A 15,494-nucleotide genomic window follows, 5' to 3' on the forward strand; every position below is an offset into this window, starting at 1 on the left:
CGGAGACTGAATTGCTGTCGCTCAAGCTGGGTGGGTGGAGACTGACTAGCTGTCTCTCAGGCTGGGTTTGCGGAGACTGACTTGCTGTCGCTCAAGCTGGGTGGGTGGAGACTGACTAGCTGTCACTCAGGCTGGTTGGGCGGAGACTCACTTGCTGTCGCTCAAGCTGGGTGGGTGGAGACTGACTAGCTGTCACTCAGGCTGGTTGGGCGGAGACTCACTTGCTGTCGCTCAAGCTGGGTGGGTGGAGACTGACTAGCTGTCCGTCAGGCTGGGTGTGCAGAGACTGACTAGCTGTCCCTCAGGCTGGGTTTGCAGAGACTGACTTGCTGTCACTCAGGCTGGGTGTGCAGAGACTGACTTGCTGTCACTCAGGCTGGGTGTGCGAGACTGACTTGCTGTCACTCAGGCTGGGTGGGCGGAGACTGACTAGATGTCACACATGCTGAGTAGGGGGAGACTGACTTGCTGTCACTTAGGATGGGTGGTCAGAGACTGAAAGCTGTCACTCAGGCTTGGTGTGCGGAGACTGATTAGCTTTCACTCAGGCTGGGTGGGCAGAACTGAAAGTTGTCACTCAGGCTGGGTGGGCGGAGACTGAAAGCTGTCACTCAGGCTGGGTGGGCAGAGACTAACTTGCTGTCACTCAGGCTGGGTGGGCAGAGACTGACTAGCTGTCAGTCAGGATGGGTGGGCAGAGACTGAAAGCTGTCACTCAGGCCGGTTGAAGACTATTCATTTTGATAAGAATATTATGCCGCCATTTTGACATTTTAAGTAAGTACACCAGTCTTTCCAGGTCTAAGACATCTACGTATTAATTTAGGCCTTTGCATTGTCTGATGATGGGTCCTTTAAAGTTTAGGAATTAAAATTGTGGTTCAGTAGAGCAAATAAGTGCCATTGCCTGTTCTTACCACTAATATAGCCTTTATGGTTCATTATTCTTAATTTTAGCAACAGAATTAATAATCCATGTAATTATTTGATATAATAGAACCTGGAGGGCTTTTATTCCATAGTATTAAGCCCCCTGCAGTTTTATATAAAATAACCACCTGTGGAACTGCAATGTCCATTACTGAAATGATTTATATAAATGTGCATTATTAGTCTTTATTATAAAGCAAATGTTCAGCTATTTCCTCTGACAACCGGTGCACCCAGGAACAGTCTCAACTCTTTATATATTCTTATATGTTCATTTTAATGCATGTAAAATTTGAATTATTATCATTTGGCTACAATGTATCTTTCCTTAAATTGTCATAAAATGAGATGACTATTCTTATACAGCAAAAATGGCAAATTACACAGATGACATAATGGTGCAATAGGAAGAGGCTTACTGGTGGTCATTTGTCGTCATGACCTGTTCTTCTCATTCAGATATAATGGCGTACGCTATATACCACAGCAGATACATTGCAGCTAATGGTTCTTCCAGCAGGGAAATGGATTATAAAGGACATAGCGTCACATCATCCATAGGAGAATACTTCAGATTATGAATTATAAATTGATTGCTAATCAATAAATTCAGTATAAAAATAAGTGATCCTGATAAAATAGGACAGACTGAGATGGCCACTCCAGAACCTTCACTTTGTTTTGCTCTAACCAATGACAGTTTGACTTGGTCTTGTGTTTTGGATCGTTGTCTTGTTGGAACATCCAAGTACGTCCTTCCGAGCGGAGGAGTGCAAATTTGCTTCCAGTATTTGCTGATAACGTCCTGCATTCATCTTTCCTTTAACCATGACCAAGTTTCCTGTGCCTTTATAGCTCAAATCATCAGCGATCCACCTCCGTGCTTTACAGTAGGAATGGTGTTCCATTCATCATAGGCCTTGCTGACACCTCTCCAAATGTAACGTTTACAGTTGTGGCCAAAAAGTTCGATTTTTGGTCTCATCACTCCAAATTACCTCGTTCCAGAAGGTTGGAGGCTTGTCTTTGTGCTGTTTGGTGTATTGTAGGTGAGATACTTTGTGGCATTTGCACAGTAATGGCTTTCTTCTGGCCACTCGAACATGCAGCCCATTTTTCTTCAAGTGCCTCCTTATTGCGCATCTTGAAACAGCCACACCGCTAGTTTTCAGTGAGTCCTGTATTTCAGCTGATGTTATTTGTGGGTTTTTCTTTGCATCCTGAACAATTTTCCTGGCAGCTGTGGCCAAAAGTTTTGTTGGTCTGCCTGATCAAGGTTTGGTTTATACAGAGCCCCTGATATTCCATTTGTTAATCACAGTTTGAACATTGGTAACTGGCATTATCAATTCTTTGGATATCTTTTTGTATCCCTTTCCTGTTTTATACAGGTCAACTATCTTTTCCCGTAGATTCGTTGACAATTCGCTTGCTTTCCCCATGACTGACAATCCAGAAACGTCAGTGGCTGGATGAAAGATGCAAGAGTCTGGCTGGATCCCAGAAACTCACTCAGCTTTTATGCACACACTGATTACAAGCAAACAGGTTGTGTCATTTGTGTCAACATCTGTGCATGTTATCAGGCCAAAATCACCAGGGCATGGAAACTTTTGATCAGGGTCATTTGGATGTATTTGGTTGTCATTATGATTTAAAAAGAGAAAACACCGTAGATGACAATAAATGGCTTCACCCGACCACTAACCATAAGTGGAACAAAAGATTTTGCGTTATCATTCATATTCTGTGAAAAAAAGGCCAAGAAAGCAAAAAATCGGCCAGAGTATGTAAACCTTTGAGCACAACTGTATATACCATATCTTAAGGATTTGTAACTCTCCTAGGTTACTCGTTCTTGCTGAAGTCTATCAGAAGTGACCAATCATGCAAAGTGCTTACAAACTCTTCCCTATAGAGCTTGTAAGCACTGCTCTGAAGCTGGAGTGCACTGTTACCTCTGGATTCTAGTCAGATTCGGTGACACTGTGCTTCCCATGCTGCAGAGTGCACAGTGCGAGGCAGTGGTGCAACAAAGCTACTGAGCCAAACTGTCAGTAGGTGACACCAGCTGCCATGCAAGGAGGGCTATGTGGGCAGGATGAATTGCAGTTTTGAAAGACACCAATTATAATCAAACCATATAAGAAAATACAAGTATGCTAAAATGGGGAAATTTATTCAACGCCACCATTGTTTTTGTTTTGTTTTTAAAAGGACTCTGTTATCACAGAATGACTGTTCAAACTAAGCACAGGCACTTGGTGCTCCATTTTTGATCAAACATTTAGGTGCACCTTCCCGCCTGCTGTTTTCCCTCATTCTCCACCTCCACCATCTTTTTTCATTGACAGCTCTGGTTTCATAGAGAAAACAACTCAAAATAAATTTAGAAGTACAGAAAATGCAAAAAGAAATAACTCCTAAAGTTTAGAATTTATTATATATATATATTAAAGAAGTTGTCCAGTTACCAAAACTGATTTTTTTTTTTTCTGATAAATCTTGCTAATATGTGCCCCTCAACACATCTATTATGTTTTTTCAGCAAAATTACCTTTCATTGTGCACTAGCAGCACACGGTCATTGCTGGCTCCAGCTCTGATGGGGTTAATCTCTCCTCTGACTTCCTGTGTTCAGTTCCTACAAGTCCCAGAATTCTTTGTGGCTTTAGGGCGGTGTCTGGCTTATCTAAGACACCCACTGTGTCTAATACACCCACTCTGCTCCCACCCAAACCCTCCTCCCTGCCTCTTCCCAGTGGATGTGCACTCAGAGAAATCACAGATACAGCAGCAGCTCTGCACAGCCAGGGGAAGAAAGTGTGTGTGCGCGTGTATATACAGTGTGTGTGTGCGTATATACAGTGTGTGTGTGCGTATATACAGTGTGTGTGTGTATATACAGTGTGTGTGTGTATATACAGTGTGTGAGTGAGTGTGTATGTGAGTGTGTATGTCATACTCACCTGTCTGCAGGGTCCCGGTGCCATGCTTGCTTCCAGCCCCTGTCTCGGTCCCGCCGCTTCGGCTGTGTGCAGTCTCCCCGGTGCATGCACGAAGCTTGCAGGACCTGGCCGTGGATCACCTGATGCAGTCACCTGACGCATCAGCTGATCGTAGTCTCGCCGGCTTTTTCTTGCCCGGCCGGCTATCAGCTGATCCTGCCGTCAGGGGACTTCATCAGCTGATAGCCGGCCGCTCCTGCAGTGATGGGCCAGGATCAGACTCCGCTCCAGGAGCTGCCGGTCATCAGCACAGACGTGAGTATTTATTTATTTATTTTTTTTTTTGCACTGATGCATCAGCTGATTGTATAATCGGCTTTTATACAATCAGCTGATGTGTGATGGGATTCACATCCTTTATCCTGACACATCATCTGATCGCTTTGCCTTCCTTCCAGCAAACCGATCAGATGATATTGGATCCGGATTGGACGGCGCGGGACCCTGACCCAGGATTACTGCGGAGGGGGGTTTATTTCAATAAAGATGGAGTCACTAATTGTGTTGTGTTTTATTTCTAATAAAAATATTTTTCTGTGTGTTGTGTTTTGTTTTTTTTCTTATCATTACTAGAAATTCATGGTGGCCATGTCTAATATTGGCGTGACACCATGAATTTCGGGCTTAGGGCTAGCTGATAATATACAGCTAGTCCTAACTCCATTATTACCCGGCTAGCCACCCGGCATCAGGGCAGCTGGAAGAGTTGGATACAGCGCCAGAAGATGGCGCTTCTATGAAAGCGCCATTTTCTGGGGTGGCTGCGGACTGCAATTCGCAGTGGGGGTGCCCAGAAAGCATGGGCACCCTTCACTGTGGATTCCAATCCCCAGCTGCCTAGTTGTACCCGGCTGGACACCAAAATTAGGCGAAGCTCACGTCATTTTTTTTTTAAATTATTTCATAAAATTCATGAAATAATTAAAAAAAAAAAAAGGGCTTCTCTATATTTTTGGTTCCCAGCCGAGTACAACTAGGCAGCTGGGGGTTGGGGGCAGCCCGTACCTGCCTGCTGTACCCGGCTAGCATACAAAAATATGGCGAAGCCCACGTCATTTTTTTTTTCTTTTTGGGTAAAAAACTGCATACAGTCCTGGATGGAGGATGCTGAGCCTTGTAGTTCTGCAGCTGCTGTCTGCTCTCCTGCATACAATGAACATTTTGAATAAGGAAATGACATCAGACCTTTTTTATTTTTTTCATCAACAATCTTTAATGGCATTGTGCACTGATTAAAAACGCAGTGAGCAAAAACGCAGCAAAAAAGGCACCAAATCGCGGCAAAAACGTGACATGCAGCATCCGGTCACCTGCACTACAAGTGCCAGAGTGGAGAAAGATAGTGACATGCAGCACACTATGTGTCAGAGCAGAGCATGTCACTGTCTCCACTCCGCTGACCTCACAGCCCGTACACGCTGCGATGGATGCAGGGGGACACAGAACAAGTAATCGGACGACACTGGAGTCATCTGATTACTTGGGATGAATTGAGCAGTAAAATGCTCTGGTGCTCGATGGGCGAAGCCCATGCCGTTTTTTTAAAAAAAAAATTAATTAAAAATAAAAAAAAAAAAAATCACATTGTTTGTGGGCTCCCGCTGCATTTTCTGTTGCTAAGGGTAACCAAAGCAGCTACTGGCTGCTAGCCCCCACTGCTTGGTGTTACTTTCACTGGCAATAGAAATGCAGGGAAGCATTTTTTTTTTTTTTTTATAAAGGTTTTTCCCTGAAAACGTTTTTAAGAAAATGACGTGGGCTTCGCCATATTTTTGTATGCTAGCCAGGTACAGCAGGCAGCTACGGGCTGCCCCCAACCCCCAGCTGCCTAGTTGTACCCGGCTGGGAACCAAAAATATAGAGAAGCCCTTTTTTTTTTTTTTATTTCATGAATTTCATGAAATAATTAAAAAAAAAAATTACATGGGCTTCGCCGAATTTTTGAGTCCAGCCAGGTACAACTAGGCAGCTGGGGATTGGAATCCGCAGTGAAGGGTGCCCAAACTTTCTGGGCCCCCCGCTGCGAATTGCAGTCCACAGCCGCCCCAGAAAATGGCGCTTTTATAGAAGCGCCATCTTCTGGCGCTGTATCCAACTCTTCCAGTGGCCCTGGTGGCAGGTGGCACGCTGGGTAATAAGGGGTTAATACCAGCTATGTTTTACCCGCTGGTATAAAGCCCGAGATTCTAAATGTCAGGCCAAGGTTGACCTGGCCATTAAGAATCTCCAATAAAGGGTTAAAAAAAAAAGACCACACAGAGAAAAATACTTTATTAGAAATAAATACACAGACACAGTAGGGACTCCATGTTTATTACTCCCTCTCACCCCTCCACGATGGAGAGATTTCTGTACTGACCATGCCAGGAGAGAGCGAGGGAAAAGAGAGCGAGCGAGGGGGGGGAGGAAAAGAAGGCGAGCGGGGGGGGGGGGGAAGAGAGCGAGCGGGGGGGGGGGAAAGAGAGCGAGCGGGGGGGAAAAGAGAGCGAGGGGGGAGGAAAAGAGAGCGAGGGGGGAGGAAAAGAGAGCGAGGGGGGAGGAAAAGAGAGCGAGGGGGGAGGAAAAGAGAGCGAGGGGGGGAAAAGAGAGCGAGGGGGGGAAAAGAGAGCGAGGGGGGAGGAAAAGAGAGCGAGGGGGGAGGAAAAAAAGAGAGCGCGGGAGGAAAAAAAGAGAGCGCGGGAGGAAAAAAAGAGAGCGCGGGAGGAAAAAAAGAGAGCGCGGGAGGAAAAGAGAGCGCAGGGGGGAGGAAAAGAGAGCGCAGGGGGAGGAAAAGAGAGCGCAGGGGGGAGGAAAAGAGAGCGCAGGGGGGAGGAAAAGAGAGCGCAGGGGTGAGGAAAAGAGAGCGCAGGGGGGAGGAAAAGAGAGCGAGGGGGGAGGAAAAGAGAGCGAGGGGTGAGGAAAAGAGAGCGAGGGGTGAGGAAAAGAGAGCGCAGGGGGGAGGAAAAGAGAGTGCAGGGGGGAGGAAAAGAGAGCGCAGGGGGGAGGAAAAGAGAGCGCAGGGGGGAGGAAAAGAGAGCGCAGGGGGGAGGAAAAGAGAGCGAGGGGGGAGGAAAAGAAAGCGAGGGGGGAGGAAAAGAGAGCGAGGGGGGAGGAAAAGAGAGCGAGGGGGGAGGAAAAGAGAGCGAGGGGGGGAAAAGAGAGCGAGGGGGGAGGAAAAAAAGAGAGCGAGGGGGGAGGAAAAAAAGAGAGCGCGGGAGGAAAAAAAGAGAGCGCGGGAGGAAAAAAAGAGAGCGCGGGAGGAAAAAAAGAGAGCGCGGGAGGAAAAAAAGAGAGCGCAGGGGGGAGGAAAAGAGAGCGCAGGGGGGAGGAAAAGAGAGCGCAGGGGGGAGGAAAAGAGAGCGCAGGGGGGAGGAAAAGAGAGCGCAGGGGGGAGGAAAAGAGAGCGCAGGGGGGAGGAAAAGAGAGCGAGGGGTGAGGAAAAGAGAGCGAGGGGTGAGGAAAAGAGAGCGAGGGGTGAGGAAAAGAGAGCGAGGGGTGAGGAAAAGAGAGCGCAGGGGGGAGGAAAAGAGAGCGCAGGGGGGAGGAAAAGAGAGCGCAGGGGGGAGGAAAAGAGAGCGCAGGGGGGAGGAAAAGAGAGCGCAGGGGGGAAGAAAAGAGAGCGAGGGGGGAGGAAAAGAGAGCGAGGGGGGAGGAAAAGAGAGCGAGGGGGGAGGAAAAGAGAGCGAGGGGGGAGGAAAAGAGAGCGCAGGGGGGAGGAAAAGAGAGCGAGGGGGAAGAGAGCGAGGGAAAAGAGAGGGGAGGGGAGAGAGGGATAAGAGGGGAGAGAGGGATAAGAGGGGGGCAGAGAAGAGGGGGAACAGGGGAGGGGGAGAAGAGTGGGGGGAGAGAAGAGAGTGGGGAAAGAACAGGGGGGGGGCAGAGGTGCTCTGTCACCAACTGTCTCCACTCTGTGACTTGTGGTGCAGGTGATAGAGTGCAGACAGTTGGTCCCATGCAGCAGGACAGATGGCAGAGCACAGCGGTGACATGCCTGTCAGTGTCTTGCTGCTGGGAGGAGCACACGATCACACTGCCCGACACCGGCCGCTCTCATGACATCGCAGCAGAGTGGGCGGGTGGACAGTGTGAGCACATACTTACGTGCAGGGGGGGATTCAGCTAAAGACCCCCCCTGTACTGCACCCTGGCGCCCCGTGTCTCAGCCTCTCTGCAGGACGCCGGCTCCACACAAACGTCCTCCGGCTCCTCCCCTCGATGCTGGGCTGTGACGTGCGGTAGTCACCGCCCACAGCCCTGTCACTCAATCTGAGTGGCGCCGGCATCCTGTGACGTACCCGTCTTGTTTGAGAGCCCGGAAATGCCGGGACGTCAGAGGATGCCGGCGGCCACAGCTCCAGGGGGTCATGTGACAGGCACTGAGCGTGCAGGATAGCGCCGCTCAGTGCCAGAACTGGAAACAGAAGGCAATGGAGAAGACGCCTAGAAAGGTAAGTATAGCTCATACAGAAAATAAAAAAAATGGGTGAACCACCCCTTTAAGAATGAGAAATATTCTCATAACAACCAACAGCATAGATCATAGAGCCAGAGATAGATGGAAAGCAAGTAGGCGGGAAGGGGAACGGAAATATTTGACCACATCATGATGCCACGAGCGCCTGAGCTTGGTTTGAACAGTCGTTCTGTGCTGACAGAGTCCCATTAAGACATTCTTAGGATTCTTCATGTCAGTATGACTACAGCAATACCAAACTTCTATAATTTTTATATATATTTTAGTGGTTCCATACATTTTTTATTTTTTTTTTTAAATGTGGTTTCTTTTTCCATTTTCTGACTGATTTTTCCATTGATGGGCAGTGTCAGGGCTTGTTTTATGCACCCCGAGTTGTACTTTTCATTGATATCATTTTATGGTGTATATAATCTTTTGATCGCTTTTTATTGCATTTTTTTCCATGGCATCGGAAACCTAGCAATTCTGACATTGTTTTATTTATACAGTGATTTCTATGCTGGTTAAACAATATTATAGTTTGATAGATCGGACTTTTGTGGATGCAGCAAAATATATCAAATATATTCATATCTTTTATTTTTTTTTTCAGCTTCTTTATTTTTGTATTGGGAAAAGAGAGGGATTAAAAATGTTTTGTTTTTAAAAAAATATTTGTTTTAATTTTTTTTTATTTTTCACCTTTTTTAGATGCTCTAGGAGGCTATATACTACAATTCTTCAGTACTTCAGCAATATATAGTCATTTAATGTTTTGGCAATGGGGGCATTCAGTAGGCCCCAGTCCCAATTGGTACACCCCAATTATGTCATGCTGATGGGTGGTCTTCAGGCTTATGCCAATGAAATGCCGCTGTAAAAGATTGTCAGCGGCATTTAAGGGAACTATATACTGTACTACAATTTTCCAATACTTCAGCAATATATAGTGAATGTAATGAACCAGCAGGGGGAGCTGGAACACCAGGAGAGTGCATGGTAGGGATTCCCCACTAGATGGCACTAGACTTAACAAACCAGCAGGAGGAGCCGGAGCTCCAGGAGAGCGCTGACAGCAATCCTCCACTAGAAGAAGTGGATGGTCATATGGGGTAGAACCAGGAGGTCTACGCGGTACTAAGGGTTAGACGGAGACAGAGTCCAGGGAAAGCCGAGTCAGGTACCGAGAGGGAACGTCAAAGATCGGTGGAGCGCGGAAAGTGGAGTAAATAGACAAGCCGAAGTCGAGAGCCAGGAGAGCAGGTAATAGCAGGGAGTACAGGAGAACGGAGCATCAGAGGAGGGAGGATGGGAGTCAGAGAGGAACGGAGGTGGTCAGGACGAAAAAGCAGAGGGGACGGCGGGTCAGGACGGGAGGTAGGTAGAACATACACAGACAGGACAGGAGGTGGTAGAGCGGACACGGTCAGGACAGGAGGCAGGGAGGATGAATGTAAAGGGGGCGGGAGGCAGGATCAGAACTTACAGGGACCGGCGGCACACTGCACAGCAGAATTATAACTGGCACCACATGAAAAGAAGTGACCAGAAGATAAAGGCGCCGTGATCCCGAGAACAAGGCACGGAGATGGTCAGGGGATGGCACCCCTCCCCGACCATGCTCCAGGAAACACTGACAGCCGGTGTCATGACAATGAATTTAATGTTTTAGCGATGGGGGCATTCAGGAGGCTCCAGGCCCCGTTGGCACACCAAAATTATGTCACAATGATGGTGGGACGCCATCGGGATCATGCCAATGAAATGCCGCTGTCAAAGATTGTCAGCGCACTTAACACTAAAAGTCCCAGAAATTTCGAGCTCCCTTGTTTCCAAAGGTAGAAATGTTAAATGACCCCTCTCTGGGACTTCTAGTGTTAAGTAGTTGAACAGCCTTGATCAGAGATAACTCTGATCTCTGTTGTTATAGGCAGATACCAGCTGTGTAAAACAGCCAACACACAGCGTTTATTGAGCGGGCTATGCTTAGGGCTTAGGTTAGGGCTCAGCACAGGGGCCCTTTTCTGTCCGTGCCCACCCCTGCTGCTGTGTATAGTTGCGTGACAGAAATATAGTTTAAACAATGGCCAGAATGATTAAATATGTGAAATATGTGTCACGGGAATCAGGAACCAGAATTTACTACATTATCTCAGACTTTCACTACAGTAATCAGTAACCAGAATTTTTCTAAAGAGCACATGAATTTCGTAAAGTAACCGGCTCTATAAATAATCAGAGTAATCAGTAACCAGCATTTACCAAATACACCCAGACAACGCCCCCAACAAGCGGCCAATCAGAGGCCCAGGAACAATATTCCCCATATGATGTCACGTCACCACTCCTTATAAACACCTCCCTCCGGTGACATCACGACAGCAATTCTGTTTAGCTGAAATTTATAATCTACAGTGAAGAAAAACCTGAGGAACAAATTTCTGTAGATTCCGGCAGATCTGGAGAAGCGATGGCTCCGATCTTAGCAGATAACACCGGCTCAAACCTGGCTGAGAGGGACAACTATGTAAAGTAAGTGCATGATGTGGAAGAGCAGGTAATATAGAACAAACATTAAATATGTTATAAATGCCTGGGAATTATGCCTGCCCTTTATCCTGCTGCCAATGACAAATGTTTAAATTTATCCACAGCGGAAAAAATGGCCTAAATTTATGGATGAATCTGCCCCAGTGCATTTAACACTTTGGTGTGGTTTATCCGTGAAATAGATTTTCACATGTAGAATGGTCCAAAAGTGAAATTTTTGGGATTTTTTTACTTCGGCGTTCCATGAAATAAAACATAAATGTGTCACAAATCTGTCCGATGTGGAACACTGCACACTCTGTATAACATCAGTGGCACATAAAGATATGGTTTACAGCGCCCATCAAATTTTATTAGTCCTGTACAGACGTGTGAATGAATCCTCCATTATTCCGCAGTTATTGTATACAGGTTTCTGTGTCTTTATGCAAAAAATGTGAAAAAGAAAAAACACAACTGGGTTTCTTGCAAGTAGAGCGGCTGATCTTTCCTTATATTGCGTATGATATATATTTATATTCAGATGTAGGAGAGTGGATTTTGTGCAACATTGAAAAATTGAAAATGTCCAATGTAGAAAAGAGGACTTTCCAGATGTAGCAGAGCTGTGTTTGTTAGAGGCAGCAGAGCTGGAGTTATATAACGTAGCAGAGCTGTGTTTGTCAGTGCAGAATTGTTTGAAATCTGCAACTCTGCCACATCTGTTATATATAGAGACATTTTTTAGTGAGGTGAATACCATTACTGCCATTTTTATGACCATTATTATCTAATTTTAGCTCTGCTTTTACTGCAATTGAATGCAGAACCACAGGAGATTGCTGGGGGTGGGATTAGGCACTGCAAAGATGGTCCAGGAGAAAGATACATTGGGGGCTATTTGAGGATTACTGAAGAGTAGGACATTGTGTAAGGAGGAGGGAATGTGTGTTGAGGACCCAGTGTTTTACAGCCTGTATCCACTGCAGAAGTGGGACTTTCAATGGAACATTAGTGATGAGCAAGCACTACCATGCTCGGGTGCTCTATACTCGTAATTAGTGATGAGCGAGCACTACCATGATCGGGTGCTCAGTACTGGTAACTATTGATGAGTGGGCACTACCATGATCGGGTGCTCAGTACTCGTAACTAGTGATGAGCGGGCACTACCATACTCAGGTGCTCAGTACTGGTAACTAGTGATGAGCGGGCACTACCATGCTCGGGTGCTCAGTACTTGTAACTAGTGATGAGCGAGCACTACCATGCTCAGATGCTCAGTACTCGTAACTAGTGATGAGTGAGCACTACCATGCTCGGGTGCTCAGTACTTGTAACTAGTGATGAGCGGGCACTACCATGCTCGGGTGCTCTGTACACGTAACTAGTGATGAGCGGGCACTACCATGTTCAGGTGCTCAGTACTGGTAACTAGTGATGAGTGAGCACTACCATGCTCAGGTGCTCTGTACACGTAACTAGTGATGAGCGGGCACTACCATGTTCAGGTGCTCAGTACTGGTAACTAGTGATGAGCGAGCACTACCATGCTCAGGTGCTCGTTACTCGTAACTAGTGATGAGCGGGCACTACCATGCTCAGGTACTCAGCACTCATAACTAGTGATGAGCGGGCACTACCATGCTCAGATGCTCAGTACTGGTAACTAGTGATGAGTGAGCACTACCATGCTCGGGTGCTCAGTTCTCATAACTAGTGATGAGCGAGCACTACCATGCTCAGGTGCTCGGCACTCGTAACAAGTGATGAGCGGGCACTACTGTGGCGCCCCTGAGGCTTCCGTCGCCACAGGTCATTGCACCCCATCAGTGGTGTGATGCCCCATTCTGGGAGAGGAAGAGAGTGAACGCCGGTCCCCTGGTAAATCCGCACTACACCCATTGCTAGGGACACACAGGACCAGGGAAAGTGGCAGGCAACCCTCCCATGCTGTGCAGTGGGTGAGCAGACCCCTCTGCAAAAGGGAGCATAGTTAACCCGGAAATGTTATTAATAAAAATGTTTTATGTTGTATGCATGTATGCTGAGTCAGGGTACTCCCTAGGTGCCAGTGTAGTGAGTGGTTCCCCTGGTAACAGTGACAGGGAAGGGGGAGGAGCTGGCAGCTTAGGAGGAAAAAGGAAGTGTGTAAGACAAGCAGTTGTCTCGGGGACAGGAGCGGAGCAGCAGAGCCGGGGCAGAGTGTGGAGCTGAGTGGGCAGAAAGCAAGAAAGAAAGAAGGGAGCTGGAAATCAGGGAAGCCGGTGAGAAAAGGAGCGAGCGGAACCTCATAGTGTGAAGCAGTCCGGTGTGGGTCCGGACTGTGGGTAGCCAGCAGTGGGAGCCGGGCGAAGTGGAGTAGTCAGGCACATCACCACTGGAGGGGACGCAAGGACAGGCTTCCCCCAGCTAAGAAAGCGTCTCAGCACCTTTATGGCTTTGTTCGGGACTTTGTGAGAAGTAGCATCCGGGGCAGCAGTGTGTGCACGTCGGGCAGAGTGTGTGAGCAGAACAGCAGGGGACACCGGAGAGAAGGAGGTGGACGTAACCTCAGAGCCTATTCTGCCGGTGTGGGTCCGGTGTATGCTTGGCTGAATAGTGGGTGCCCGAAGGAAGTAGAGTACGGAGGGCATATCCCCACCCGAGGTGACGTTTGGTCAGGGTGTCCCCAGCTCCACAGGAATTGTCATCTGCCAGATTTATTGCTGACCGGATTGCTTTGTCTGGACTTTTAACTGTGAAGAATAAAAGAATGTTTGTTCATCGCATTGTACCCTGCCTGAAGAGTGTTTGTGCGCCGGACAACATCTGCACCACGACCACACTCTGCCCCACCAAGTTAGCTCCTGTCCCCATAGTGACGGTGGAACCAGGGGTAAGCCTGATACCGAGGGCCACGACTACAAGGCCGGAGGCACCCCTGGCACCCCGTTACATGTGGCGTAGTCGGCAGGATCCGGATCGTATGCCAGGGGACCCGCTCCAAGAAGATGGAGACCAAGTGGTGCCGAGGGCCCCTGATCCGGACTCTCAGCGAAGATTTGCAGTCCCATGGTGGGAAGAGGAGACGGTGCCTGAGGTGAAGGACCGGGCACAAGATGGCGGCAAGATGGCCGTTGTCTGGGAAGACACAGAAGGCGCGCGCAGAATTGGCGCCAAAAGAAGAGCCTGGGGCTGGCCGGCGCCGAAGAAAAAGGACAGAGTACTCCGCCCAAAGAGGGGAGGCGCCAGCTCCAGGGCATTGAAGACGAAGAAAAGGAAAAAGAAGTACCTCAGCGGAGGAGTCGAGATGATGCGCAAGGCTGGGGGTGGAGTTTGTTCAAGAGCGGGAAACGAAGACCCGCCTCCACTTCCTCCAGTCTCAGCGTCGACACCACCGCCATTACCAGCGATTCCGTTGAGAACCGAGATGGAGAACTTTGGGCAACCTGCGGAGTTGGCGACGACTATGGCCCTCATCAGCCTTGGCCGAGGCCGACCCCGGTTCGCTCCAGCACCCGTGAAGACCGGAATTGTTGTAAACCGGCAGAAAGTTGCTTTTGTTGAAAAGTTTTACGGGCCTGTTGCCCTTCAGCAAAGACCGGGAGCGCTATTGAAGCCTCCGGGCACCTCCAGCAAAGACCGGGAGCGCTCTTGAAGCCTCCGGGCACCTTCAGCAAAGACCGGGAGCGCTACTGAAGCCTCCGGGCGCCCATTTAAGACCGGGAGCGCTATTGAAGCCTCCGGGCGCTGTCCAGAGACCGGGAGCGCCGCTGAACTGGTGCCGCTGTTGAGGACTGACCCAAAAGGTTTTTATGTGTTTATGTGTTTAAGAGCCTTGCCGGGAGGCTCGGGTTTTAAGAGGGGAGGTATGCAGTGGGTGAGCAGACCCCTCTGCAAAAGGGAGCATAGTTAACCCGGAAATGTTATTAATAAAAATGTTTTATGTTGTATGCATGTATGCTGAGTCAGGGTACTCCCTAGGTGCCAGTGTAGTGAGTGGTTCCCCTGGTAACAGTGACAGGGAAGGGGGAGGAGCTGGCAGCTTAGGAGGAAAAAGGAAGTGTGTAAGACAAGCAGTTGTCTCGGGGACAGGAGCGGAGCAGCAGAGCCGGGGCAGAGTGTGGAGCTGAGTGGGCAGAAAGCAAGAAAGAAAGAAGGGAGCTGGAAATCAGGGAAGCCGGTGAGAAAAGGAGCGAGCGGAACCTCATAGTGTGAAGCAGTCCGGTGTGGGTCCGGACTGTGGGTAGCCAGCAGTGGGAGCCGGGCGAAGTGGAGTAGTCAGGCACATCACCACTGGAGGGGACGCAAGGACAGGCTTCCCCCAGCTAAGAAAGCGTCTCAGCACCTTTATGGCTTTGTTCGGGACTTTGTGAGAAGTAGCATCCGGGGCAGCAGTGTGTGCACGTCGGGCAGAGTGTGTGAGCAGAACAGCAGGGGACACCGGAGAGAAGGAGGTGGACGTAACCTCAGAGCCTATTCTGCCGGTGTGGGTCCGGTGTATGCTTGGCTGAATAGTGGGTGCCCGAAGGAAGTAGAGTACGGAGGGCATATCCCCACCCGAGGTGACGTTTGGTCAGGGTGTCCCCAGCTCCACAGGAATTGTCATC

General features: G+C 48.6%; 1 protein-coding gene across 2 annotated transcripts in view; it reads left to right on the plus strand.

Annotated features, from left to right (window-relative positions):
* UPP2 (uridine phosphorylase 2) overlaps positions 1-15,494 on the plus strand; it is a 68,735-nt gene that overhangs the window by 22,866 nt on the left and 30,375 nt on the right. Inside the window, exon 1 of one of the 2 annotated variants that reach the window (XM_075317242.1) lies at positions 10,799-10,905. The exons of the other annotated variant lie outside the window; for it this stretch is intronic. Within the exon in view, the coding sequence (XP_075173357.1) occupies positions 10,844-10,905 (62 nt within the window). The 5' untranslated portion in view covers positions 10,799-10,843. Of the gene's footprint in view, positions 1-10,798; positions 10,906-15,494 lie in introns of those variants that run through there. 2 annotated transcript variants of the gene reach the window in all.

The sequence above is a fragment of the Anomaloglossus baeobatrachus genome, chromosome 7 (assembly GCF_048569485.1).
Source record: "Anomaloglossus baeobatrachus isolate aAnoBae1 chromosome 7, aAnoBae1.hap1, whole genome shotgun sequence".
NCBI lineage: Eukaryota > Metazoa > Chordata > Amphibia > Anura > Aromobatidae > Anomaloglossus > Anomaloglossus baeobatrachus.